Here is a 27,475-nt window from a genome sequence, read left to right as displayed (position 1 = left end):
GCCCAATTGCCACCACTGAAATAAGGTAACTGATTTGTTATTATAAAATTAAAATGCACCAACTTTTACACTTTGAATTTTATATTGAATTGGTAGGTGTTTGTACATGAATCAATAAGGTGAGTTTTGTTTTGGTGGAATCAATTCAATAAAAGAAAAGAAGAAATTCGAATCAGTTGATTTAATAGTTGTGTCTGTTGATATCCACATACTCAGTGTAGAGGGTACAATGTAAGCAAATACCTTTGCAGGCTAGAGAGGTTGTGTCCGATAGACCCTCAACTCAAAAGAGAAGATATTTGAAGCATGATCGCAACATCTGTTGATTGTGTGTGTATATAACTTAAATCCATTCACAAATCCCTCATTCATTTCCTATATTGAAATCACCTTTTCTGGTAGGAAACTTTTGCTTGTTGTCTGTAGTGTGTTTTGACTTTCTTCGAATTCGATGAAGTTGTAATGAACCTGTTCTCCTGATTTGTTCATGTTCTAAAGATCTCTCTGTTCATTTCGTTCTCTTCGGTTGAATAAATGAGACATATATATGTTTGCAGGGAAAAAGTCTTTTATATGGATGGGTCCAAGACCACAAGTATTTATCATGGACCCTGAGCTTATAAAGGAAGTATTCTCCAAAATCTCTGTGTATCAAAAGCCTGGTACAAATCCATTAAGCGCCTTATTGGTTCGAGGGCTAACAACCTATGAGGAAGACAAATGGGCCAAACATAGAAAAATCATCAATCCCGCATTCCATCTAGAGAAGTTAAAGGTTTGTTATTCAACTCACGATTGGTCAACCAAAAACTATTATGTTGGGCAATGCTTAATTAACGATGGATGAAATGTGTGCTCTTGCTGGCTAAGTCTTTCTATCTCCTCTGATTTGCGTTCCTTATCGTTCAATCTAAACGTTTATGTCATATGACTATTTCGAGTAATATCTGCTATCTGACTTGAAGTAGACAACTATATGGTTCTATCTGCGCTGTATTCCACATTATGACTATATTGAGTGATTTCTGCTGCCTAGCTTTAGTTAGACAATCAGAGAATGATTTTATGGTTCAAAAAAGTCTAATCATATCTGAATCATCATTTATCAGGACTCTCTTTGCGTAAGTTCCTTGGCTTGGACAGGGCATTTAGTCCATATTGCTCTTTTATGCATTCAGAGAGGACTATGCTCGGTGGAATAATTTCTTAGATGTATTTACGACCAAATGGATCTGTTTATTCCTGAACTTGTTTCACCTTAATTGTTATATGAACGATCTTTCTTTTCATGTAACCAGCAACTTGTACTAGATGGTGATGCATCGATATATATATTTTCCTAATTCTGTTCAAGTGTTAGTGTCATTGACGTTTTTCTTCGTTCAGCATATGCTTCCAGCTTTTTACTTGAGCTGTAGTGAGATGCTGAGCAAATGGGAAGACGTTGTTCAAGTTGAAGGCTCTCATGAGATAGATGTATGGCCTCACTTGCAGCAATTGACTTGTGATGTGATCTCTCGGGCAGCTTTTGGCAGTAGTTATGAAGAAGGTAGAAAGATTTTTGAACTTCAACAGGAACAAGTTCAGCATGTAATCGAAGCTGTACGCACAGTTTATATCCCAGGATGGAGGTAAATTAATTCTCCTAAGAATTTGGAAAATGTAGCTAATGGAAATGCAAATTGATTGGTTTTCTGTTTTGTGAAAGATTTTTGCCAACAAAGAAGAACAGAAGAATGAAGGAAATAAAAAAGGATGTTCAGTCCTCAATTAGAGGTATTATCAATAAAAGATTGAAGGCAATGGAAGCTGGGGACGCCAATAATGAGGATCTATTGGGCATATTGCTGGAATCAAATTTTAAAGAAATTGAACAGCATGGAAACAAACACTTTGGAATGAGCATCGAAGAAGTCATTGAAGAATGCAAGCTATTCTATTTAGCTGGCGCAGAAACTACATCAGCATGGCTCCTATGGACTATGGTGTTGTTGAGCAGATATCAGGATTGGCAGGCACGGGCCAGAGAAGAAGTGTTGCAAGTGTTTGGCAGTCGGAAACCAGATTTTGATGGATTAAATCGTCTAAAAGTTGTAAGTATTCTAGTTTTGTTGGTTCAATATATCAGCATGGCTCCTATGGACTATGGTGTTGTATTGCTCGAGTGCTTGAATTTTAAAAGACTGGAGCTTTGATACTAGACTAGAAGATGCCAATTGCCATGGTTTCCTTAGGAAGGGGCAACGCTTCTACAAGCACGTGTAAATTTCTTTTGATTAACGGTAGTGTGAGACTTGAACGTAGGATTTCTGCTTGCTTTGACATCACGTTGAATTGTGTGACCATCTCATCTATTAGAGAATTATGTCTTCTATAGTGGAAATAATCTCATTTTCGTAACTTCTCTTTCTGTTGGTTACAAGCAAGAGTATTACTCTATTCATAGGAAGTCAGCAAGAAGCCCCATAACTTAGGGATAAGGGGTGCCTCCTCACAAAGTGGGCCGCATTAACCAGGCCTGTGCAACCGTTTACAAGAACTTAGGTCCCCACAAAGTTGTAATTAGACCATGTGTGGGGGCTAACGCCTGCTTAGTGCCATAAGGTCAACTAAGTTGGTGACCTGATGATAGGGGAGCCAGAAACTTAAGTAACTTTTTACAGGTCTCGTTCATGCTTATATAACTGATGGAGGAGCATAAGTTTTTTGCAGGTAACGATGATCTTGTACGAGTTATTAAGGCTATATTCCCCTACAACAGCACTTATCCGACGGGTTTATGAAGATATTACACTAGGAGAAGTTTCTCTACCAGCTGGTGTGCTAGTCTCATTGCCAATGATCTTATTGCATCATGATAAAGAGATATGGGGTGAAGATGCAAACAAGTTCAATCCAGAGAGATTTAGAGAAGGAATATCAAGTGCAACAAAGGGTCAAGTTACATATTTTCCATTTTCTTGGGGTCCAAGAATATGCATTGGACAAAATTTTGCCATGTTAGAAGCAAAGATGACTCTGTGTATGATCCTACAAAGCTTCTCTTTTGAATTGTCTCCATCCTACACACATGCTCCTCAGTCCTTGGTAACCACTCAGCCTCAGTATGGTGCTCCACTTATTTTCCACAAACTATAATTTCATATTCTGTGAAGAGTTTATTCAGACTCAAATCACGGGTGGAGTTACAATATTAAATATGGGTTCAGAAACACTTTCTCTATCTCATAAAGATAGGGCATTATGTGGTGAACTCCCCACTCTCCCCTGACCCTCATATTGGGTATGTTGTTGTTGTTGTTCGGACAAACTCAGTAGTTCTTGTTTAAATCTTGCATTTGTTTCCGAAAGTTCATTAAATATACTAGACATGAGAACCCGTGCTAGCATGAGCCCAATATATGTTGCTCTCTCAGTTTCAATTTATGTGATATAGTTGAGATTTAGAGAATTACCCCTGGTTTTTAAGTTGTCATTGAACGATAATAATAAGAAAATGCTCTCTTCCAAGTTCCAAGACATAAATCATTTTTGACTTTGTCGATTCTTTTTCCTATTCAGAAAATAAAATAGATATATATTTTTCCTGCGTAGTATATTCAAATCAAAAAATCAAACCTAAATAATTCTGATTCCATTGAATAAATAAAACTTAATGTTCGCCTCTAAAAATAATAGATGAGAAAAAAAAAGTAAATGAAATGTATCCTTTGCTCCCGATGGTCCATTCTACCTTTCAACGGCTCCATCAATTTTTTGTTGACTTTATAAACCCACTTATATGTCACCTTTTAATTTAAGGTTATGCTTTTCTATTATTTCAAGAAAACAAGATGTCTGACGTAGGCATGTGTTACATGCGATGATTTTTTTTTAGTGCCTATGTTTATGCACAGGCGGAGCTAGGTGGGGACATCTTGTTACATAGGCATGTGTTATATGCGATGATTTTTTCAGTGCCTATGTTTATGCACTGGCGGAGCTAGGTGGGGTTCATGAATTCGAACGAATTCATTAACTTTTTTTGTAGAATTTGTATTTGTATTAGAAAATCAAATAAATATATATGTATATTAACTTGTAAACCCCTAACAAAGTTAATTGACAACTCAATGGTAAGAAAAGGTGGTGAAAATGCTTTTCACACTAGTGTTGTGATTTGAAGAAGCATGTTTTGCAATATTTTTCTCATTTGTCCTAAAATTTAAAATCTCAAACTCTTAACTATGGCTCCACCTCTAAGTGTATGACTATTTCACATTGATGGGATGTGTCGGACGGTGGGAATACCATCAAAGGCAGAGTCGGGACTAAGAGTGTGGGGGTTCTAAATTTCCGTTAGAAAAGAGAGGTGGGGTTCAAACCCCCAACTCTAGCATGAAAAACATTTCCATGATCACTTCCTTAGCAGCGAACCGTCAATCAATTTTACTAGGGGTTCACAAGTTAATAGACATATATATTTATTTAATTTTTTAGTATAAATACATAATCTACGAAAAAGTTATTGGATTCGTTCGAACCATGATCCCCACCTAGCTCCGTCTCTGAATACCATCAATGTCTTTTAGGATTATAATTACTAAAAAATCCTCAGATATTTGCCTTTGCTCATCATTGTCTTAATTTCCCACAGACATGGCAGATATAAATATATAATGGACACACAAATTTAATTCAAACAAAATGGACAAAATTCAAATATTAGTAACAATATGCTGTTGTGTCATAGCAGTTGTTCTGTTTGTGTGTCTATGGAAAGTACTAAATTGGGTTTGGTTCAGACCAAAGAAGTTGGAGAAATTGTTGAGGAAACAAGGGCTAAATGGGAATTCATACAAAATATTGTATGGCGATATGAAAGATTTTTCTGGGATGATTAAGGAAGCTAATTCAAAGCCTATGAATCTGTCTGATGATGATTTAGCCCCAAGAATAGTGCCTTTCTTTCTTGAAATCATCAAGAAATATGGTAAGTTTTCGAGTTGTAGTAACTGGTAAAGTTATTGTCATGTGATTAGGAAGTCGTAGATTCGAGCTGTGGAAACATTTTCTTGCAGAAATGTAGGAGCTTAGTGCAAACCCATAGCTTATACTGTAGCTCCGCAATGATCAAGTGACTTAGATAAGGAGTTTAATTATACAATCAGGTTACTTATTTTGCAATTACCAGCAAATTTCCTGGTAAATATTAGTAACTGGTAGAAAACTAATACTAGGGGTAGCAAAATCAAAACCAACCCGTCCAACCCGTTTAAGTTTGGACGAGTTATTGACCCGCCCATTCATGAGTTCAACCCAACCCATTTTAACCCACTAAAAGTTTGGGTTGATATGTAACTGAATTGGCTTATGAGAAATCTTGTCTAAATATTTTTAAATTATTTTTTTTAATTTGATAGTTTTATATAGCCATAGATCATAATAAAGAAAAAAATAATTTTAATAGGTGCTAAAATCTTTTAAAAGACCAAGTAAAACAATTAAGCTTAGGAAAAATTGGGTTGAGTTGGGTCTTGACCCGTTATATAACCCATTTTGACCCAACCAAATTTGGGTTGGATTGGGTGTTCACCCGATTGTTGTTTTAACCCACTATGACCCACCCAAATTTGACCTAACATAAGGTAACTAATTTGTTATTGTAAAATTAAAATGCACCAACTTTTACACTTTGAATTTTATATTGATTTGGTAGGTATTTGTACATGAATCAATCAAGTGAGTTTTGTTTTGGTGGAATCAATTCAATTCAGTTGATTAAATCCTTGTGTCTGTTGATATCCACATGCTCGGAGTGATGGTAAGGGCTCACCTGTTAATTATATGTACTACAACATACTCAGTGTAGTCCCACAAGTGAGTTATGGGGAGAGGGTAAAATGTAAGCAAATGCCTTTGCAGGATAGAGAGATTGTTTCCGATAGACCCTCGGCTCAAAAGAGAAGATATTTGAAGCACGATCACAACACCTGCTGATTGTGTGTGTATATAACTCAAATCATTCACAAATCCCTCATTCATTTCCTTGTATTGAAATCACCTTTTCTGGTAGGAAACTTTTGCTTGTTGTATGTAGTTTGTTTTGACTTTCTTTGAATTCGATGAAGTTGTAATGAACCTGTTCTCCTGATTTGTTTATCTTCTAAAGATCACTCTGTTCATTTTGTTCTCTTCGGTTGTACAAATGTTTTATTTCAAAATTTGTACTAGTAGTAGTTAAATCACGAGACATATATAAATGTGTTTACAGGGAAAAAATCTTTTATATGGATGGGTCCAAGACCACAAGTATTTATCATGGATCCTGAGCTTATAAAAGAAGTATTCTCCAAATTCTATGTGTATCAAAAGCCTGGTGTAAATCCATTAGGCGCCTTATTGTTACGAGGACTAGTAAGCTATGAGAAAGACAAATGGGCAAAACATAGAAAAATCATCAATCCCGCGTTCCATCTAGAGAAGTTAAAGGTTTGTCATTACTTTCCTTCCCCTTTTCCACCTTCAACTTCGTGATTGGTTAACCAGAAATTGTTCCTTATTGTTCAATCTAAACCTTAATGTATCCTGCATATGACTATCTCTAGTAATTTCTGCTCTCTGATTTGAGTTAGAGAAGCATAGAAGGATCTTATGGTTCTTTAGTGACTGATCTCGTCTGAATCACCATTCGATGTTCTAGCTCTTGCTTATCTGACTAATGTTCCGGCTAAAAATTTCTTTCTGCTTTGACTATACTTCTTTATATTTTCAATCTGAACTTGCACGTATTCCACATATGACTATATTGAGATATTTCTGCTACCTAGCTTGAGTTAGACAATGAGAGAGCGGTATTATGGTTCAAGGAAGTCGAATCTTGTCTAGATCATCATTTGTCAGGACTCTTTTTGCATAAGTTCCTTGGCTTGGACAGGGTACATATTTAGTCCATGTTGTATTCTTGCATCCAAAGAGGACTATGTTCGGTGGAATAATTTCTGAGATGTATTTACGGCCAAATGGATCTGTTTATTTCTGACGTTGCTTCACCTTAGTTGTTATACAAAATATCTTTTGATTCAACCATACTAGATGGTGATTGATGGTACCAATATATGTATTCCTTATTCTGTGCAAGTGTTAGTGTCATTGACATCATTCCTCATTCACCATTTTCTCGAACAGCATATGTTTCCAGCTTTTTACTTGAGCTGCAGTGAGATGCTGAGCAAATGGGAAGACGTTGTTCCAGTTGAAGGCTCTCATGAGATAGATGTATGGCCTCACCTGCAGCAATTGAGTTGTGATGTAATCTCTCGGACAGCTTTTGGCAGTAGTTACGAAGAAGGTAGAAAGATGTTTGAACTTCAAAAGGAACAAGCTCAGCATGTTCTCGCAGCTGTACGCTCAGTTTACATCCCAGGATGGAGGTAACTTATTTCTCTATTACAAACTACAAAGTTCATCAAGGTTCTGAGTTTTGTGAATGCATTTTGGTTTTCTCTTTTGTGAAAGATTTTTGCCAACAAAGAGGAACAGAAGAATGAAGGAAATAAAAAAGGATGTGCGGTCTTCAATTAGAGGTATTATCGATAAAAGATTGAAGGCAATGAAAGATGGGGACGCCGATAATGAGGATCTATTGGGCATATTGCTGGAATCAAATTTTAAAGAAATTGAACAGCAGAGAAACAAGGACTTTGGAATGAGCATCGAAGATGTCATTGAAGAATGCAAGCTATTCTATCTTGCTGGCGCAGAAACTACATCAGTGTGGCTCCTATGGACTCTGGTGTTGTTAAGCAGGTATCAAGATTGGCAGGCACGGGCCAGAGAAGAAGTCTTGCAAGTGTTTGGGTGTCGGAAACCAGATTTTGATGGGTTAAATCGTCTAAAAGTTGTAAGTATTCTCGTTGGTTTTGTTCAATATATGTGGCATGGGTGTATTTGGTTTCATTGTATTGTATTGCTTGAGTGCTTGAATTTTAAAAGACTGGAGCTTTGATACTGGACTAGAAGATGCCATGATTTCCTTAGGAAGGGGGAACGACTCTACAAACACGTGTAAATTCTTTTGATTATCGGTGGGGTGAAACTTGAACTCAGTACTTCTGCTTGCTCTGATACTATGTTGATATGTATAACCATCTAATCTATACGTTTAAGCTATTAGAGAATTATCGGATGATCTCATTTCCAAAACTTATCTCTGTGTTGGCTATACAAGCTAGTACTCCACCTAAAGGAATTATCTTATGTCGGCAAAGAAGCCTCGTAACTTCGGGATAAGGGGTACCTCCTCACAAAGGGGGTCACATTCTAAGTTGCTTGGACTCTCCAAAAATGTTGCCGCACCTGTGTCGGATCCTTAAAAAATGCACTATTTTTGAAGGATCGGACACAAAACTGATGACATTTTTACAGGTCTGATCTTACTCATGCTTTGATGTAACTGATGGAGGAGCATTTCTTTTTGCAGGTAACGATGATCTTGTACGAGTCATTACGGCTATATCCCCCGATAACAGCACTTACCCGACGGGTTAATGAAGACATCACACTAGGAGAATTGTCTCTACCAGCTGGTGTACTAGTCTCATTGCCCATGATCATATTGCATCATGACAAAGAGATATGGGGTGAAGATGCAAACAAGTTCAATCCAGAGAGATTTAGAGAAGGAATATCAAGTGCAACAAAGGGTCAAGTTACATATTTTCCATTTGCTTGGGGTCCTAGAATATGCATTGGACAAAATTTTTCCATGTTAGAAGCAAAGATGGCTGTGTCTATGATCCTACAAAGCTTCTCTTTTGAATTGTCTCCATCCTACACACATGCTCCTCAATCCATACTTACCATGCAGCCTCAGTATGGTGCTCCACTTATTTTCCACAAACTATAATTTGATATTTTGTGAGAGCTGTCTTGTAATATAATAACGTTTATTCAAACTTGGTTCAGGGGTGGAGTTACAACTTTAGATACGGGTTAAGAAATAACCTTTCTACCTCACAAGAATAGGTAAGATCTACTTAAACCTTATGCTCACAAACTCCACTTGTAGAATGTTTGGACGAATTCAGTAACTCTTGTTTAAATCTTGTATTTGTATCAAGAAATCCAATAAATTTATATATAAATATATCAGGAAATCCATTAAAGATAATTGTTTCGTGAATGGCATGGAAAAAAGTGTTAAACTTAATAATTTGTTTTGAAAATTTTGTTAGAATTAAGATTTCAGACTAAATTGACCGCATTTTTATTTCTAGGGGAAAAGGCTTGATATATATCTCATATTTGCTATTTAGAGCTGATATAACATTTATTATAAAAGTGACTCATATATATATATCCCTACTTTTATACAAACGGTACTCATGACTATTGTCTAATCTAAATGGTCCTTAAGTTAAGAAGATGGTCCCATGCCAAATCAAACTAGTCCTTTAGGACCCATTTGGTAAGAGGTATTAATCAAAATAATCTATGGATTAAAATTTAGTCCAACAAAAACATTGTTTGGTTACTTTATTTAATCTAATCCATGGATTAGTTATACCTCATACAAGGCCTTATTTTATCCCTAGAAAGGGAGGGATAACTAATCCAAGGTTTAACAATCCTTGGATAAGACCCCTAAATGACTAAACTATCCCAAATCTTTTTCCTAATTCTTTTTTTTTGTAATTTAATGCTCTTTTTTATTTAGATGAGAATATTTATAAATATTCTTTTAAATTCTCCAAATTCGTTCCATGTAATTTGATGATTTCACAAATTAATATTTTTTTCTCCATGTTTGATTTGTTATATTGAGTTGGTTGGTTTTTTCGTTTTTTTTTTTTTAAATGTAGTTCGTCGATTGATCACTTGAACATTTTTTTAAAAAAAAGCTTTGTGTATTTGAACAATTTAAGTAGCCTTAAATCTATGTTAAGTTTAAGGTTAATATGCCGTACTATCAAGGATCTCTATGGTGGCATATCACACCTCAAAATTTAATACGTAATGATTTTTTAAATATATTTTAGTATTTAACTTGACAAATTAAATGAAATATAAAATCTCATAATAACTCAAGAGCATAATAGAAAAGAAACTTTTTCTAGAATTACCAAATACTTGATAAAAACTAATCACTGCATTACTAAACCCTGCATTACTAATCTCTGCATTACTAATACATGCATTAGTAATCCCTGCATTAAGCATCTTTGTACCAAACGACCCCTTAAGGTATAGGGGTTGGTTTGTTTTTTATTCTTATACTCATTGACCACTATAAACTTTAAATAAATAAAGAAAAAAAGATTTGATATATTCTCATCTTTGTCATTTAGGATTGGTATAATTTTCGATATAAAAGTGACTCACATATATTTCTACTATTACCCAAATGACTCATATATCATTTTCTTCTTATGTGAGTGAAAGAATTAAAAGAAATAATTCATGTAGGGGTATATATATATATAATTGGGGTAGAGGAAATGGGGAGGAGATTATAACGTGGGGAATTGTACCCTCACCAACAAGGTGAGAGTTCAAATAGTCAATTAACTAAGCTACTAAAATTCCCATGTAGGGATACATTTGATCCATTTGTATTTTTTTTAGTCAACAACCTTTGCATTAAAGGACTAGTTTGTTTAGACATGGGACCATCTTCCTAACGTCCTAGGTTAAAACACACAAAAAAAATATGGAGAAGGGGATTGCAAAGTGGACAAGTAAAAGTGAAACGAGTAATTAGAAAGTAAAAGAAAATTTGAGCCATTCTTGTTATCTTAGGATATATAATTACTAAAAAAACCTCAGATATTTTCCCACAGATATAAATAAGTAATAGGGACACAGAAATTTAACTCAAACAAAATGGAAAAAATTCAAATATTAGTTACAGCATGTTGTTGTGCCATAACAGTTACTCTGTTTGTGTGTCTATGGAAAGTACTGAATTGGGTTTGGTTCAGACCAAAGAAGTTGGAGAAATTGTTGAGGAAACAAGGGCTAAAAGGTAATTCATACAGATTATTGTATGGAGACATGAAAGATCTTTCTGGGATGATTAAGGAAGCTAATTCAAAGCCCATGAATTTGTCTGATGATATAACTTCAAGATTGGTGCCTTTCTTTCTTGAAACCATCAAGAAATATGGTATGTACTAAATGTCCTTTTTTTTTTTGTTTATTTCGAGAATTATTTTGTCTTGCTTTCCTTAGTATCTGCTTTGATAAGCTTTTCGTTGAGTCAAGGCCTACCAAAAACGATCCCTCTACCTGAAGGGTGGGGTAAGGTTTGCGCATGCTCTCGTCCAGACCCCACTTGTAGTATTACACAGAGTATGTTAAAAGAAAAATAAGTCCATTTGTGGAATAGTTGTTTAATAATATTAGGTTCTTTTGAGAAAACCAAAGATAATATAAGCTTAACATAATCCAAATTAAACTTAACATAATCCAAATTGTCTCTACCAGCTGGTATACTAGTCTCATTGCCAGATATTTTATTGCATCGTGATAAAGATATATGGGGTGAAGATGCAAACAAGTTCAATCCAGAGAGATTTAGAGAAGGAATAGCAAGTGCAACAAAGGATCAAGTCACATATTTTCCATTTTCATGGGGTCCAAGAATATGCATTGGACAAAATTTTGCCATGTTAGAGGCAAAGATGGCTGTGTCTATGATCCTACAAAACTTCTCTTTTGAATTGTCTCCATCCTACACCCATGCTCCTCAACCCATACTTACCATTCAGCCTCAGTATGGTGCTCCTCTTATTTTCCACAAACTATAATTTAATATTTCGTAAGATGTGCGTACACCCCACCCTCTCCAGATCTCACTTGTAGGACTATACTGGATATGTTAATGTTCAGACAAACCTAATAACTCTTGTTTAGACCTTGTATTTGTATCAGAAAATTCACTAAATAAATATAAATAGTTGATTAATACCATGTTGCAAATTAGTTGTTTTCACAATAGAGTATATAGATCTTAATAAATCAGCTCAAGAACCAATGAGAAGCTTATTGTTATGACAAATTTAGAAAGAGCCCTTGGGATATTCTACAAACAAAACATAAGCTAAAGTAATTGTCCTTTACGTCACAACAAAAACATGTGGCATGCTAGTAAGCAGTAAGCACAGCCGTCCTTTTGGCCAATGAAACCCCTACATATACTTGTACACAATATTTTTTTATTTTTTAAAATTTTGGTTTCTTAAATAAAAAATTTATGTCACCAGATTTTAGTGAAAAAACAATTAAATAGGTTAAGTAGTTTGGAAGTAAGATTTTTATATTAGAATAATTTTTGAGTTTAAATTTAAAATTGAATGACTTTTTAAGAAAAAAGTTTATAATCGAGAAATCTTATGAGATTTTATCTCGCGAGTTTGTAAGAGAAGATTTTGAAGTTGGTGATTCTATGCTATAGAATTTAAAATATTTTATACCTTACAGAATATGTCGCGAGTGTATACACCAATTAATAATGACAAGTAAAAATAGATGAAAATGGTAAAAAAATAATATTAAATCAGAGCCACTCATGGTGTCTTGGATAATTACGAAAACACCTCAAGATATTTACCTTTGCCCATCATTGATGACGACATCGTTTCTTAATTCCCAGAGACATAGACCATAGTAGATATAAATAGTGTAATTCATAGTGACACAGAAATTCAACTCAAACAAAATGGACAAAATTCAAATGATTGTAACATTTTGTTGTTCTGCCATAGCAATTGCTCTGTTTGTGTGTCTATGGAAAGTACTAAATTGGGTTTGGTTCAATCCAAAGAAGTTGGAGAATTTGTTGAGGAAACAAGGGCTAAATGGGAATTCTTACAAAATATTGTATGGGGATTTGAATGATTTTATTGGAATGATTAGGGAAGCTACTTCAAAGCCTATGAATTTGTCTGATGATATAGCTCCAAGATTGGTGCCTTTCTTTCTTGAGACCATCAAGAAATATGGTATATACTTTGCTTATTGCTCTATTTTCTCTAGATCGCGCTTGTAAAATTACACTGAGTATGTTAAATAGAAAAAGTCTCTTTGTGGAATAGTTGTTTAGTAAATGACCATCTTTTTGTTTCTTTTGCAATACATCGACTTTAGATACTTTTGAGAAAACTGAAGATCATGGTTTAAAGTTTTGTACAATTTTATAAAAAAAGTATGTTTTTTTTAATATCTTAAACTTTTAAACTTTTGGATGAGTTGGTCAATCACAACCTGATATACGATCAGGCAGAGGTTGTTGACCTGAGCAATCTTCCTCTCATGAGCTAGCTTTTGGTTGAGTTATGCCCAGTGTTATATCTTTGCACATTGTAGTATCAGAGCCGAGGTTCATTCCCGTTTGGGCATCGGTCCACACTATAGTTGGGCCTAGGCGTGATAAGGTTGTTAGGATAGGTCAAAGTCCCACATTAGTTGGGGATTGGACGGGTGATCTGCTTATATGGCGATGGGCTTGGATAATACTCTTCTCATGAGCTTGCAAAGTTGAGTTAGACTCAGGTTTCATATCTTTACAGTGGTTTGAGTCTCACTGCCACACACCTATTATCAAAAGGATATACGCATGTTTGGTTCTTAAAGTGAATCAAACAATGATTGTGATTAATGAAGCTAATTTAATTGAGAATGATTTGTACTAGTAGTTAATCCTGAGACATGCTTGCAGGGAAAAAATGTTTTATATGGCTGGGTCCAAAACCACAAGTAATAATCATGGACCCTGAGCTTATTAAGGAAGTACTCTCGAAAACCTATTTGTATCAAAAGCCTGGTGGAAATCCATTTGCAGCATTATTGGTACAAGGACTAGCAACCTATGAAGAAGATAAATGGGCCAAACATAGAAAAATTATCAATCCCGCTTTCCATCTAGAGAAGATTAAGGTTGCTTTTCATCCGTGCCCTCCTTCAAAATTTGTGATTGGTCAACCAGAAATTATTATGTTCGGACACGATGGATAAAATTCTGGCTCTTGCTTCTTTGTCTACTGCTCCCTCTAAGTCTTTCTATCCCCTTTGATTTGCTATCCTTATCTTTCAATCTAATATTTTTCTGTATTCTGCATATGACTATTGCAAGTAAATCCTGTTATTTAACTTGAGTTAGACAAGTATAGATGGGTATTATGGTTCTTCAGTGTCAAATCTCGTCTGCATCATCATTCAATGTTGTAGATTCTTTATCCACTAAACGATAAAATGCTTGCTCTTTCTTCTCTAGCTACTGTTCCAGCTAAAAAAAAATTCCGCTTTGACTTACCTTATTTTTCAGTCTGGACTTGCATGTATACCACATATAACTATTTCAAGTGATTTCTGCTTCCTATTTCATGGTTCAAAAATGTTGAATCTTGTCTAGATCATTTGTCAAGACTCTTCTGCATAAGTTCATGGGCTTGAGTTATGCAGAGAGGATTACATTGGTGGAATAATGTCTTAGATGTATTACAGCTGAATGGATCTCTTATTATTATAAATAGATTTGTAATATTGCTTACCGTGTTTCACCTTAATTGTTATTTGAACTCTTTCTTTTTATCGAACTAGATGGTGATGGTATCACTATATCTGTATTCCTAATTCTGTTTAAGTGTTATGTCATCGGCATTTGTCGAACAGCATATGCTCCCAGCTTTTCACTTGAGCTGTACTGAAATGCTGGGCAAATTAGAAGACGCTATTCCAGTTGGCAGCTCTCATGAGATAGATGTATGGCCTCACCTTCAGCAATTAACTTGTGATGTAATCTCTCGGACAGCCTTTGGAAGTAGTTATGAAGAAGGTAGAAAGATTTTTGAACTTCAAAAGGAACAAGCTCAGAATTTTATCAACGCTGTACGCGAAGTTTATATCCCAGGACGGAGGTAAATTAATTTTCCTAGGAATCAGAAAACTATAGTCAAAGCTATGTTGTTCGGACTCTTCAAAAATGATGTTGGATCCTCCACATATTAGAGCGTTTCTATAGAATCCGACATGTGTGCAGTAACTTTGTTGGAGAGTCCAAACAACATAGTGCCAAAGTACTGTATTACAAACTACAAAGTTCATTAGGAGATGCACATAGCTTTCGTTTCATCTTTATTATCTAATGCATTTTGGCTTTCTGTTTTATCGTACAATTTCTAAGATTTTTGCCAACAAAGAGGAACAGAAGAATGAAGGAAATAAAAAACGAAGTTCGGACCTCAGTTAAAGGTATTATTGATAAAAGAATGAAGGCAATGAAAGCAGGGAATGCCGATAATGAGGATCTGTTAGGCATATTGCTTGAATCAAATTTTAAAGAAATTGAACAGCATGGAAACAAGGATTTTGGAATGAGCATCGAAGAAGTCATCGAAGAATGCAAGTTATTTTATTTTGCTGGCCAAGAAACTACATCAGTCTTGCTCGTGTGGACTCTGGTGTTGTTGAGTAGGAATCAAGATTGGCAGACACTGGCCAGAGAAGAAGTCTTGCAAGTGTTTGGGAGTCGGAAACCAGATTTTGATGGATTAAATCATCTAAAAGTAGTGAGTATTCTGTTTTTTTTTTTTTTTTTTTGGTTTGCCAAGAGTTCCTTCTCTCATTGTTATTGCTATTGCTTGATTACATAAATGTGAAAAGATTGGAGCTTTGTGATACTAACGTTTGATTGTGGACTAGAAGATGCCATGATTTCCTAATTAAAGATGGGGGAGGGGTTTCCAAGCACGTGTGAATTTCTGTCAATAATCGTGGGGTGGACAAGATGAGGGAGGTGAGGCTGACATGGTGTGGACATGTGAAGAGGAGGTGTGCACATGTCCCGATAAGGAGTTATGAGGGGTTGACGGGGGTGGATTTAACGAGGGGTACTAGAGGTAAGCTGAAGAAGTACTTGTTAGAGGTGATTAGACAAGACATGACGCAAAGGACACGACTTTAGTACTCTAGTGAACGGTGATCGTAATGTTATTCATGCTAAGATATACCTGACAGAGAAGCATTTTTTTGCAGGTAACAATGATCTTGTACGAGTCATTACGGCTATATCCCCCGTTAATAACACTTAACCGGCAGGTTAATGAAGACATTGTATTAGGAGAATTGTCTCTACCAGCTGGTGTACTAGTCTCTTTGCCAGTGATTTTGTTGCATCATGATGAAGAAGTATGGGGTGAAGATGCAAACAAGTTCAATCCAGAGAGATTTAGAGAAGGAATATCAAGTGCAACAAAGGGTCAAGTTACATATTTTCCATTTTCATGGGGTCCAAGAATATGCATTGGACAAAATTTTGCAATGTTAGAGGCAAAGATGGCTCTGTGTATGATCCTACTAAGCTTCTCTTTTGAATTGTCTCCATCCTACACACATGCTCCTAAAGCCATAGTAACCATGCAGCCTCAGTTTGGTGCTCCACTTATTTTGCACAAACTATAATTTGGTTTTTTGTGAGAGGTGTCTTGTAATGTAATAAGAGTTTATTTAGACTCAAATCAATTAGGGGCAGATATGAAATATGGGTTTCGATGAACTCAATAACTTTTGATGGAGCATTAGTCTTGATTTCAGTCATCACTTATACATTAGTCTTGTTCAATTTAAACCTTTTAGACTCTAGGATCTACCTCCAACTATATCATTAACTCTGTCGCGTTTCTCATCAATCAAACTAGTACTGACTTTAGTATTTTTCTTAATTATTTCTTGTCGTAGTCTAATTATTTTGTTTGTCGTGTAATTTTATTAAATTTTGAAAAAATTTGCCAATATTTTATCTTTGTATTTTGTTTTTATCTTTAAATAAATAGAGAAAGGGACAAAAAGAAGAAGATAAATTAAACAAAAAGGGAAAAGGAAATTAAGAGGAAAAAAAAACAAAATAAAACCAAAAAGACGGAGCCAACTAAAGGAAAAGAAGAGTAGAGAGAGAAAAAAAGTGAGAACCTAAATTGAAAAAAAAACATATAATATGGACTGGAAAAATACAAATTAAAAGAGTGAAAATACATATAGTACTATAATTTTTATTTATATTTACCATAAATACCAAATGGATAATATTTATTGTCTTTTTATAAGATATTGTGCCGGTTAATGCGGATCTGAAACTTATGGTATATATGGTTCAATTTCCCATCAAATCAACCACTATTGCAATAAACAAATTTAAATGTATTTTTGCATTATTTTGTTTATTTTAAAGGTTTTAAGCTTAAGATTCAATTCCCTTGCCTACATTGCTAGTAAAATAATATTTGTTTTGTCTCAATTTAATTTATGTAACAACTTTTGAATTTAGAAAGTCAAATAAATTTATTTTTAATCGTAATATTGTATGTCTTTTAAATAGTTTCAATTGTTAATTATTTTGATTTATGGAGTAATACTTTTTACATAATTTTCAAAAGTCTTGAAGATAATATATCTAAATTCTCGATTAAACTTAAACTATCTGAGTCTCAAAATTTAAATAATGTTACAAAAATTGAAACAAAAGGAATATTAGTGGTAAGCGCTTTGTGTGCCTAACTTTTTTATCTTCAAGGACGAATGATAAGTTGATACTCCCTCTGTACAACAATACGTGTTCACTGTACTAAAAAATAATGTCCAACAATACTTGTCCATTTTATAAAATACATGAATAATTTTATACTTAATTCCTAATTTATCCCTATCATTAATTATAGTCTTTTTCCTATTACATTTTTCAAGACATTGTATTTATAATTATATTCAAAGGGTGATATAGTAAAATTATCCTTCTATTTATAGTTTCTTAAAAAATTGTCAAGTCAATAGTGGACAATTATCGTTGGATATATTGGAATATTTGATAACATGTTCACGTCTTTTCCATTATTTTGCTTTAGTTATCTTTGATCATTATTAATATTTTGTTAATCTTTTAGCACGGAAAAAGTTTATGGACAAAATACTTCCAACTAAAGTATGGAACACTTCAACAAGCGTATTGAAATTCTAAGAATTTTGGGTTCATGATTACATATTGCACAGACTGACTTCTCCTAATAGCATATAAAAACGTGAATATGTGATTGAGGAGGTTAGCTCAAGAAAAGAAACTAACATTTTCCTCTTAAGTGTTCGAGTCTTAATCCGGTTCACTCCTTCAAGAAGGGATGGACCCACGTAGGTCCACGTAAAGACTTTCGAATGCTCGAGCAACCATTGATCACGATAAAAATTTTGTGAATATATAAAAAAAATACTGAATATGGATGTAAACATCTCGCAAGCACCTATTAAACAATATGTCTTGTAGGTACTTTGGTTCAGGAGTAGAATTCTAAGGTCATTGGTGTCTCTAGTTGAGGGTCTGAATCCCTGTAATAGCTTATATTTTTGTTGAAAAAGGCTAACTCAACTCTTTCATTGTTTTTTTTGGGATAAGGGTCTGAAAAATATCCTAACTTTGGTCAAATTTGTTGTTGTGATACTAAACTTTCATGAGGACCTATTACCTCCCTAGACTATTTAATACCGTATTTTAAACATATATATTTGCCCACGTGAACATAAAAAATAATGCAAAATTATAAATAGTAATGTGTCCACGTGGCACATATATACCTTTAAAATACACTATTAAATAGTTCAGGGGGTAAAAAATACGGTATTAAATAGTCTAGGGAGGTAATAGGTCCTAATGAAAGTTTAGTATCGCAACAACAAATCCAACTAAAAGGTATTTTTCAGATCCTTATCCCTTTTTTTTAAAACTTTTCTTTTTATACATTTTCACTGTCGACTCTTTGCTTAGATTTTCTTTTTTTTAATTTTTCTATTTTTGTATTTTATTTACTAAGTAAACTATAAAAATATTAGAAGCTAAAGAATTTTTTTTGACTAACAACTTTAAGTTAAAGGATTTGAGCACACACGACCATCAAATCATGGATCCGACACTGCTTCGAGGTAGAATATGTTAGAAAAAATAGTAGGAAATATGCGTGTATTTAATCACTTTTTTAAAAGCGATATTGCCCGTATATATACTGGAGAAAATACAAACAAAACCCTTCATGATACAACAAAGCCTTTTATTTATGCATGCAGCTTTTTCTTAGGCTACTTTTAAAGATTCTTTATATTTATAGAACTTAAGAGATGACTCTTCACAAGACAAGAGACATGCTCTTTCATGAACGGATGACTTTTCTTAAAGATCATGTTCTTTCATGAACATATGACTTTTTATAACAGTCATGTTCTTTCACGAACACATCTGTCTGTTGAATTTAAGACATCTATATATTACAAATATTCAACATTGTATATATGCCTGCTTCCTTCGATGTTTCATGACTATTGCACACTCGACCTTCCACGTGTTTGCTATTAAGTTGACCACGTGTCTTGTCAATACATATAATCATTTTTTAAAAATAGAGACACGTAATCTAAACACTAGAACAGGTGTTTGGATCACGCACGTTGTCTATAAATTATTGTATTATTCTCAAATTAAAAAAGTGAGGTTGTTGGAGTTGTGTCACTTGTGCTTTTATAGAACTTTAGAACATTAGTAAACAATCAGTTTCTGTTTTGGTCATATAACAATTCTTTAATTAAAAGTGTTTTTCCTTGGCTTAAACTTTGTATTCTATTGAAAACCTAATTATTTTTTTCTTGGTGATTTGGCAATGTTATGTTAAGATAAGAAACCAATAATGATTATCGGAGTCAGAATTTTCATTACAAATTTCGTAATATAAAGAAGTAAGCATAAGAAGAAGTCAAAAGGAGATTTAATCTATTATATATATAATAAAAAAGTTTAATTATGTGTTAATAGTGTAATTTTTCGTCAAACGGATAATTTAAATAAACACTTTAATTCTACCTAGCTCCTCCTCTAGCAGTAACCAATATATGAATTGTGGTGAGATGGTACGAGATCCCGACATTCAAAGATCCCAAGTTCAAACTCCTGAAAATAATTGTGGTGAGATGGTTTGAGATCTCGACATTATTTCCTGTAGGGGAGGCTCAATGCCTTTAAAAGTGAGGCCAATAGAGGATGACGTAGCGAGGATAAGTTATGGGTTCATTTAGATTTAATATTTTAATTCGGATTAAAATTATGTATAACAATTTAACCAAAATATGTGCAAGTATTTAGGGTGTGTTTACTATTTAGTTTTTAAAAAAATGATTTCTTCGAAAAAAACACTTATTAAATTTCTTTTTCAAAGGAAGAAGTTATTTTTCTTATTTTGAAAATTTTGAAAAAATGCACCCAAAATATTTGTACTATACAAGACATGTCTAAATTTAAATTCATAAAATTTAAATCTCAAATTATTTTACCAAACATGTGCCCAAATTTTCTTCCTTACACATCTCATATTGGTATATGCAGGACAGTTAACCACTTTTTTTTTTATCATTCTCTTGAGTGAAGGCGTGAAACTAGCAAAATTTACAATCAGTTCATATACTTAGTCCATTGTTTACTTTTATTTATCTACTATATTAAAAATAAATTATTTAATACATATAAAATATAACTATTTTTTCTGATTTACCTTGGTGTTTTATAAATTTCAAATTATTTTCCAAATTAATTAAAGATTATAGACCAACTAATATGTAATGATATTGAATTTGCACTTCACTTGTTGTATTACTTTTATTTTTTACTTATATATTCTAAAAGTAAATTTACGTCTTTAATTATCACCTTTAATAGATAAAGGGAAAATCAATTTTTTTTCTTCATTACCTCATAATTAATTATTTATTCTTTAAATTACTTTTCAAGATTTAATACTAAACATCAATTAATATAGTTATTATGATAATATATACACGTCCATCATTATTTTTTAAGAGTTATTCAAAGTTTAAAATCAGGCAAGTAAAATTGAATAGAAAATATTCGTTGAGAACTAAAAGTATGTAAATGAATAAGTAAAAGTGAACGGAAGATTTAATATAAACCATCTATATAATACATACCATATAATATAAAGATGAATAATGAAAAAGTGAGAGATTAGTAGACAAAGTAGAGTGAAAGAGTTCCACTTTGTCTATTTATATAGTGAACCAATTCTGTCTCTTTAGATCACACATCCCTTAAAACAAATAAGAAAAACCCAAATCATTTTTTCTATGTAAAAAAAATTGATTTTTGTTTTTCTTACTGGAAAAAAGCTTCTTTTTTTCCTTTCTTCATCATCTGGATTCTGAAATATATCAAGATTCAGGTACCCCATTATTTATAACACTCTTTTTTCCATTGCCATATGCTCAAAATTTGATTTTTTTTCTGTTTCATGTGGACCCCTTAAAATCCCTTTTTCTTAAAAAAATTCTGTTTTGATGGGGTCATTATCAAGATACTGTGGAGTAATTTGTATTAAATAGTTATGATCTTTATGTTATGTCCCACTTTTTTTTTTTTGCAGGATCTTGATTTTGTAGTTGGAGTTTAAAGCGGGTTGATGGCTACTCGTAATTTGGAGAAATTGGCATCTATAGATGCACAGTTGAGGCTTTTGGTACCTACTAAGGTGTCTGAAGATGATAAGCTTGTTGAGTATGATGCTTTGCTTTTGGATCGTTTTCTTGATATTCTTGAGGATTTGCATGGAGAGGGTATCAAAGAAACAGTATGTATATGCATTTTAAAAAATCAATCTTTTTTTAACTGTGTTTTAGCTAAAGATTTGATTTTTATGTGTTATAGTATTATGTGTGACGTAGTGGTGGGAGGATGGTGTGACGTAGTGGTGAATGAAATGGTGGGAGGTGATAGGTATTCTGTGGAATTAGTCGAGGTGTGATTAGGCTGGTTTGGATACGATGGTTATAGAAAGAAGTTTTAAAAAAAATATTACTGTAGTCTCAGTTGAACATTTTGTGTCTTCAATAGTGATTGTGAATTCTTTCTTTTGAAAGAATCATGAAGTATCTTAGGATTAGAAGAAGTTCACTAACTGAAGCTTGAGTTAATTGTTACTTCATTGCGATATACTGAGAAAAACTGATCGAGTTTTATAGTAGATTTTCTTAGTATTGTCAAAGGTGCGCTTAAGACGTGATTAATCCCTGAAGCGAGGCGCAAAAACATGTTGAGCGTTTTGCCTCTCTAAGATTAGTAGGCGCTTTAGTGTCATCGTCAAGGCTCTAAGGCATAATTATTTTTCCTTGCCAATGAGCAAAATCCAATTTCTTTGTTCATATGTTTGAAATCAATTCTTATATTTATTTGTCTTGGACGACACATGCATATTTGTATTTTTTTTCTCCATTTCTGCTTAAAGCCCCGACAGACTTTAGAACTTTTTTACTCTTTCGCCTTTGATAATGCTGGATTTTGTTGATGTGATTTTAGGTCCAAGAATGTTATGAGCTTTCTGCTGAGTATGAAAACACGCGTGATAAGAAGAAGCTGGAGGAGCTTGGCAGTGTGTTGACAAGTTTGGATCCAGGGGATTCAATTGTTGTTGCTAAATCTATTTCTCACATGCTTAACATGGCCAACTTGGCTGAGGAGGTTCAGATTGCCAATAGTGGGAGGGAAAAGTCGAAAAAGGGCGACTTTTCAGATGAGAGCAACTTGATGACTGAATCCGACATTGAAGAAACACTCAAGAGACTTGTAGTGGACTTGAAGAAGTCTCCTCGAGAAGTTTTTGAAGCTCTGAAGAATCAGACAGTGGATTTGGTCTTTACTGCTCATCCGACTCAAGCTACCCGGAGATCTTTGCTTCAGAAGCATGCAAGGTCTGGTCTTTAGATTTTACACTTCAGAAATTTGCATCTTTTGTTACACATTTTTTAACAAGTTTGAATTTTGTTTATTTATTATTTCTATCGTATTAGTCATAACTCATGTAAGTCTTCTCTTTCCCTTTTTGTTCAGCTGTTTTACTTCTTTAGTGCTGACTTTCTACTGTTTAGGATCCGCAATTGCTTGGCTCAGTTGTATGCTAAAGACATTACACCCGATGATAAAGAGGAGCTGGATGAAGCTTTACAGAGGGAGGTAAGTATCGGTGTGCACCTTCTGGCTGCATGTGATATAAATATCATTTTGCTTCTTCAAATTTTGATGCTTTTCCGTAGACTGTCCAGCTCTAAGAACAAATATATGGGTGCTTTAATCTCCTATCAAGTTGTCTTCATCTCTCACCCCTTATTTGGTCTATTCCCAACAGAGAGATATCACTTCGACTAAAAACATAGCAACCAATCTGTCGTTTCAGTTGTTAGGAAGTCAAATTTCATCTCCAAACAAAATAATTCTACAGAACTTTAGGTTTGAGACATGAGATGGCCTTTATATGAATACAAGGATTCCTTGTCTTTGATTAGAATGTAGGCCATTTTTGTCTTTTCTCCAGAATACGGATGATATCTGTGTATCTATACAGGGTGCATCCTGCTTACCAACACTGTGAATTATAATGTTTCTGTAAGACGGATATGTTCTCTTCTCACAATGCATCCTGCTTACCACCTCTGCAGATTCAAGCTGCTTTCCGCACTGATGAAATCAGAAGGACTCCTCCAACACCACAAGATGAAATGAGAGCTGGAATGAGTTACTTCCATGAAACAATTTGGAACGGTGTTCCGAGGTTTCTACGACGTGTAGACACAGCTCTTAAAAACATTGGGATTAATGAACGAGTTCCTTATAATGCTCCTCTCATCCAGTTCTCATCTTGGATGGGTGGTGACCGTGATGGTACATTTCCTCTCCTCTTAACAATGTTGTTTTCAGTTACTTTAATTGGCAGTATAGAACATGAAACCTTTGATATTTGAATCATGATACATTTTGAAGGGCATCGGACGGAAGTAAAGCTCTTCTCTCGAGATATCTTCTAAAGATATTGCTTCATAGATTTTTTTGATAGAAGATCATGTAAATACTTCTTTCATCAGTCACTCAGGATATGTCTGCCACTAAATGCAGGTAATCCAAGAGTCACTCCTGAGGTCACTAGAGATGTTTGCTTATTGGCTCGAATGATGGCAGCGAATTTGTACTATTCTCAGATAGATGATCTAATGTTTGAGGTAATTTACAATGCTTGCATAACTTTCTTTGTTGTCTATTTTGAAAAGTTGCCATCATTTTCTACACCCTATAGATGATTCTAACTAGAATGTTATTTCAGTTATCTATGTGGCGTTGCAATGACGAGCTTCGTGATCGGGCAGATGAACAGCACCGTTCATTAAAGAGAGACGAAAAACACTACATAGGTAACTAGCATGAATGCTTATTAAAATAACTTGCTTGTTCCATATAAATTTGATAGCACTGCTCGCCGCTCGGAGTATTGATTTAAGGTAACCTTTTGCACATTCTCCATTTCAAGTGAGAAAAATGCACGCTGTTGTCTATGATTTTCAATAGAAAAGATTTTTAGCATCTGGTGCTTTAGTCAGTCTTCAGAAGCTGCATGAATTTTTCTATGTACCTCTGCTGAACAGAGCAATTGTATAACTCTTGACCTTCAAAATTTACTTTTGATGTAGAATTCTGGAAACAAGTTCCACCAAGTGAACCGTATCGTGTAATTATTGGTGATGTGAGAGATAAACTATATCATACACGTGAGCGTACTCGCCAGCTGTTATCCAATGGGTTCTCTGAAATTCCCGAGGAGGCAACATATACTAACATCGAGCAGGTGTGCAACACTACATTATTGTTAGTATTTTTTCATAACAGAGAAATCCCTAAGGGCCAGTGGCCCAGTGCCTAATGGTTTTCGGTGCATGATGGGTCCTCTCCACTACTCTTGTGAAACACTTCGTTATTTTGTTATCTTTCTTCTTCTTTGTTTCCCATGCTTGTTTGTAAATGTGGAGCATCTAAAATTAAGCAGCATTGTTATTCTTTGTTCAACTTGACATGTTATTCCTGATTAAGGGACTAGAGAAGTGAATATGCCACGTCTCTTTGTTGTTGTGTGATCATTGGCATGCACATTTGTATTCTGTCAGAATTGCATGTATTTCGATTTTCTGCCCCACAAACTGATTCTTTTGCCTGAATAAATAAGTTATTAAAGTGGTTGCACATTTTGTGTAGTTCTTGGAACCTCTTGAGCTCTGCTACAGATCTCTTTGTGCTTGTGGGGATCGACCAATTGCTGACGGAAGCCTTTTGGATTTTCTACGACAAGTTTCCACCTTTGGACTCTCACTTGTGAGACTTGACATACGACAAGAGTCGGATCGCCACACTGATGTCCTTGATGCCATTACCCAGCACTTGGAAATTGGTTCATATCGAGAGTGGTCTGAGGAACGTAGACAAGAGTGGCTTCTCTCTGAACTCAGCGGCAAGCGACCTCTATTTGGACCTGATCTACCAAAAACTGAAGAAATTGCTGATGTTTTGAATACATTCCATGTCATATCAGAACTTCCATCAGACTGCTTTGGGGCATACATCATCTCAATGGCCACTGCACCATCTGATGTGCTTGCTGTTGAGCTTCTACAGCGTGAATGCCACGTGAAGCAACCTTTACGGGTAGTTCCACTTTTTGAGAAATTGGATGATCTGGAGGCTGCTCCTGCTGCTATTGCACGTCTCTTTTCTATTGAGTGGTACAAAAACCGCATTAATGGGAAGCAAGAAGTCATGATTGGCTACTCAGACTCTGGAAAGGATGCTGGTCGGCTGTCGGCAGCATGGCAGCTATATAAGGCTCAAGAGGAGCTTATAAAAGTTTCCAAACAATATGGCGTGAAGCTAATTATGTTCCATGGCAGAGGTGGTACAGTTGGAAGAGGAGGTGGTCCCAGCCATCTTGCTATATTATCTCAGCCACCTGATACAATTCAGGGATCTCTTCGTGTAACAGTTCAAGGTGAGGTTATTGAGCAATCATTTGGGGAGGAACACTTGTGTTTTAGGACACTCCAGCGTTTCACTTCTGCCACCCTAGAACATGGAATGTATCCACCTTTCCCCCCAAAGCCAGAATGGCGTGCACTTCTGGATGAAATTTCTGTCGTTGCTACAGAGAAGTATAGGTCAATAGTATTCAAGGAACCCCGATTTGTCGAGTACTTCCGCCTGGTCAGTGTGCTAGAAAAATGCATTATATTACTTCTCTAACAATAGGTGTTACCAAAAGGTAACAAATATTTCTGCAACTTTAATAAGTTATTTTTTCTTTTGGATCACAATTGCAGGCAACACCCGAGCTGGAGTATGGTCGAATGAACATTGGTAGCCGTCCATCAAAGCGTAAACCAAGTGGAGGCATAGAAACACTTAGAGCTATTCCATGGATCTTTGCATGGACCCAGACTAGGTTTCATCTGCCAGTCTGGCTTGGCTTTGGGGCAGCATTTAAGTATGCACTTAACAAGGATAAAAAAAACCTCAATATGCTGCAGGACATGCACAAAAAATGGCCATTCTTTAGAGTTACTGCTGATTTGATTGAGATGGTGTTTGCCAAGGGAGACCCCGGCATTGCTGCTTTGTACGACAAGCTTCTGGTTTCTGAAGATTTGTGGTCCTTCGGTGAGCTTTTGAGGTCCGATTATGAGGAGACGAAGAGCCTCCTGCTTCAGGTAAATTACTTTTGACCAAGTTCTTGCACTTGGCATACGTTGTTACTCATCATGTTTGATCGCATGATATCCATGTTCTTTATGTTTCTTTTGTATAGGTTGCTGGACACAAGGAACTTCTAGAGGGAGACCCCTGCTTAAAACAACGTCTCAGGCTGCGTGATTCCTATATCACTACTCTAAATGTGTGCCAAGCTTACACACTAAAGAGGATTCGTGATCCAACCTACAACGTCACTCTAAGGCCTCACATTACCAAGGAATACATAGAATCGAAACCTGCTGCTGAACTCGTGAGCCTGAATCCAGAAAGCGAATATGCTCCCGGCTTGGAAGACACACTCATCTTGACCATGAAAGGTATTGCTGCTGGAATGCAGAATACTGGTTAAATCTGTTACTATGTTTTTATGTTTTCATGGTTGGTAAAGTATTTGCCCATCCTAAAGTATACATTAAGAATCATGTATCCTTAAGTACATTTTTTTTGCAACTTCTAGTTTAGTTACCCCATAAAATGGATGAATAATTATTCCCCTCTCTGTTTAGTAGCTTCTTGAATAAAATTATGCTGTGAAAGAGTACTTTTCTTCATTTATTTTGCAATTAGTCTCAGTTCCAATCTTTCAGTTTTAGCACCTTATGCTTTGCAATAGGTCTAGGTTACTTGAATTTTAACTACAATATCTCAGTCCTAACTCCTGAACAAGTTGAATCGTCTAGGAATCGGCTTATCTATGCAATTTAATTAATATAATATATATAAGAATACATACAAGCTCTTACCATATATTAAATTCAGGAAAAAGTCTCAAATATGTAATCGAACTTTGAGAAAGAACTCATTTATGCCATTTCCATTTGAGAAAAGCTTCATCCCATTATT

The 27,475-nt window shown here is 34.8% G+C and overlaps 2 protein-coding genes across 20 annotated transcripts in view; both read left to right on the top strand.

Annotated features, from left to right (window-relative positions):
- The window catches only part of LOC125876893 (cytochrome P450 CYP72A219-like), a 51,705-nt gene extending 35,005 nt beyond the window's left edge, over window positions 1-16,700 (top strand). For 3 of the 18 annotated variants that reach the window (XM_049558171.1, XM_049558177.1, XM_049558169.1), the window contains exons 2-6: window positions 558-775; window positions 1,387-1,549; window positions 14,816-14,897; window positions 15,164-15,548; window positions 16,015-16,700. In XM_049558171.1, coding sequence (XP_049414128.1) covers window positions 558-775; window positions 1,387-1,549; window positions 14,816-14,897; window positions 15,164-15,548; window positions 16,015-16,440 — 1,274 coding nt within the window. In that variant the 3' untranslated portion in view covers window positions 16,441-16,700. Of the gene's footprint in view, window positions 1-557; window positions 776-1,386; window positions 1,632-1,708; window positions 2,094-2,712; window positions 3,166-4,686; window positions 4,973-6,253; window positions 6,472-7,167; window positions 7,413-7,497; window positions 7,883-8,461; window positions 9,042-10,848; window positions 11,147-12,611; window positions 12,984-13,699; window positions 13,918-14,652; window positions 14,898-15,163; window positions 15,549-16,014 lie in introns of those variants that run through there. The other 15 variants (XM_049558166.1, XM_049558161.1, XM_049558167.1 and 12 more) reach the window with 13 other exon arrangements.
- A 4,366-nt stretch (window positions 16,701-21,066) lies between these two features.
- On the top strand, window positions 21,067-27,189 carry LOC125876884 (phosphoenolpyruvate carboxylase-like). Of its 2 annotated transcripts, none has more exons than XM_049558147.1 (11): window positions 21,067-21,239; window positions 21,441-21,644; window positions 22,370-22,761; window positions 22,939-23,023; window positions 23,506-23,728; window positions 23,960-24,063; window positions 24,165-24,252; window positions 24,529-24,683; window positions 25,088-26,086; window positions 26,203-26,589; window positions 26,688-27,189. In XM_049558147.1, the coding sequence occupies exons 2-11, from the start codon at window positions 21,477-21,479 to the stop codon at window positions 26,979-26,981; spliced, it is 2,895 nt and encodes a 964-aa protein (XP_049414104.1). In that variant the 5' UTR covers window positions 21,067-21,239; window positions 21,441-21,476; the 3' UTR covers window positions 26,982-27,189. The 2 variants fall into 2 exon arrangements, with proteins under 2 accessions (XP_049414104.1, XP_049414102.1); XM_049558145.1 differs by having other exon boundaries at window positions 21,152-21,239; window positions 21,457-21,644.
- The last annotated feature ends 286 nt before the right edge of the window (window positions 27,190-27,475 follow it).

Source organism: Solanum stenotomum, chromosome 9, assembly GCF_019186545.1.
Source record: "Solanum stenotomum isolate F172 chromosome 9, ASM1918654v1, whole genome shotgun sequence".
NCBI classification, from domain to species: domain Eukaryota; kingdom Viridiplantae; phylum Streptophyta; class Magnoliopsida; order Solanales; family Solanaceae; genus Solanum; species Solanum stenotomum.
Note: the sequence above shows the minus strand (reverse complement) of the source record. Positions and strands in the feature narration are given on the sequence as shown.

Coding starts and splice junctions, on each gene's coding strand:
- LOC125876884 (XM_049558147.1), top strand. CDS start 21,477: ATGGCTACTCGTAATTTGGAGAAATTGGCATCTATAGATGCACAGTTG. Junction 21,645..22,369: donor GAGAGGGTATCAAAGAAACA/GTATGTATATGC, acceptor ATGTGATTTTAG/GTCCAAGAATGTTATGAGCT. Junction 26,087..26,202: donor TTGTCGAGTACTTCCGCCTG/GTCAGTGTGCTA, acceptor TCACAATTGCAG/GCAACACCCGAGCTGGAGTA.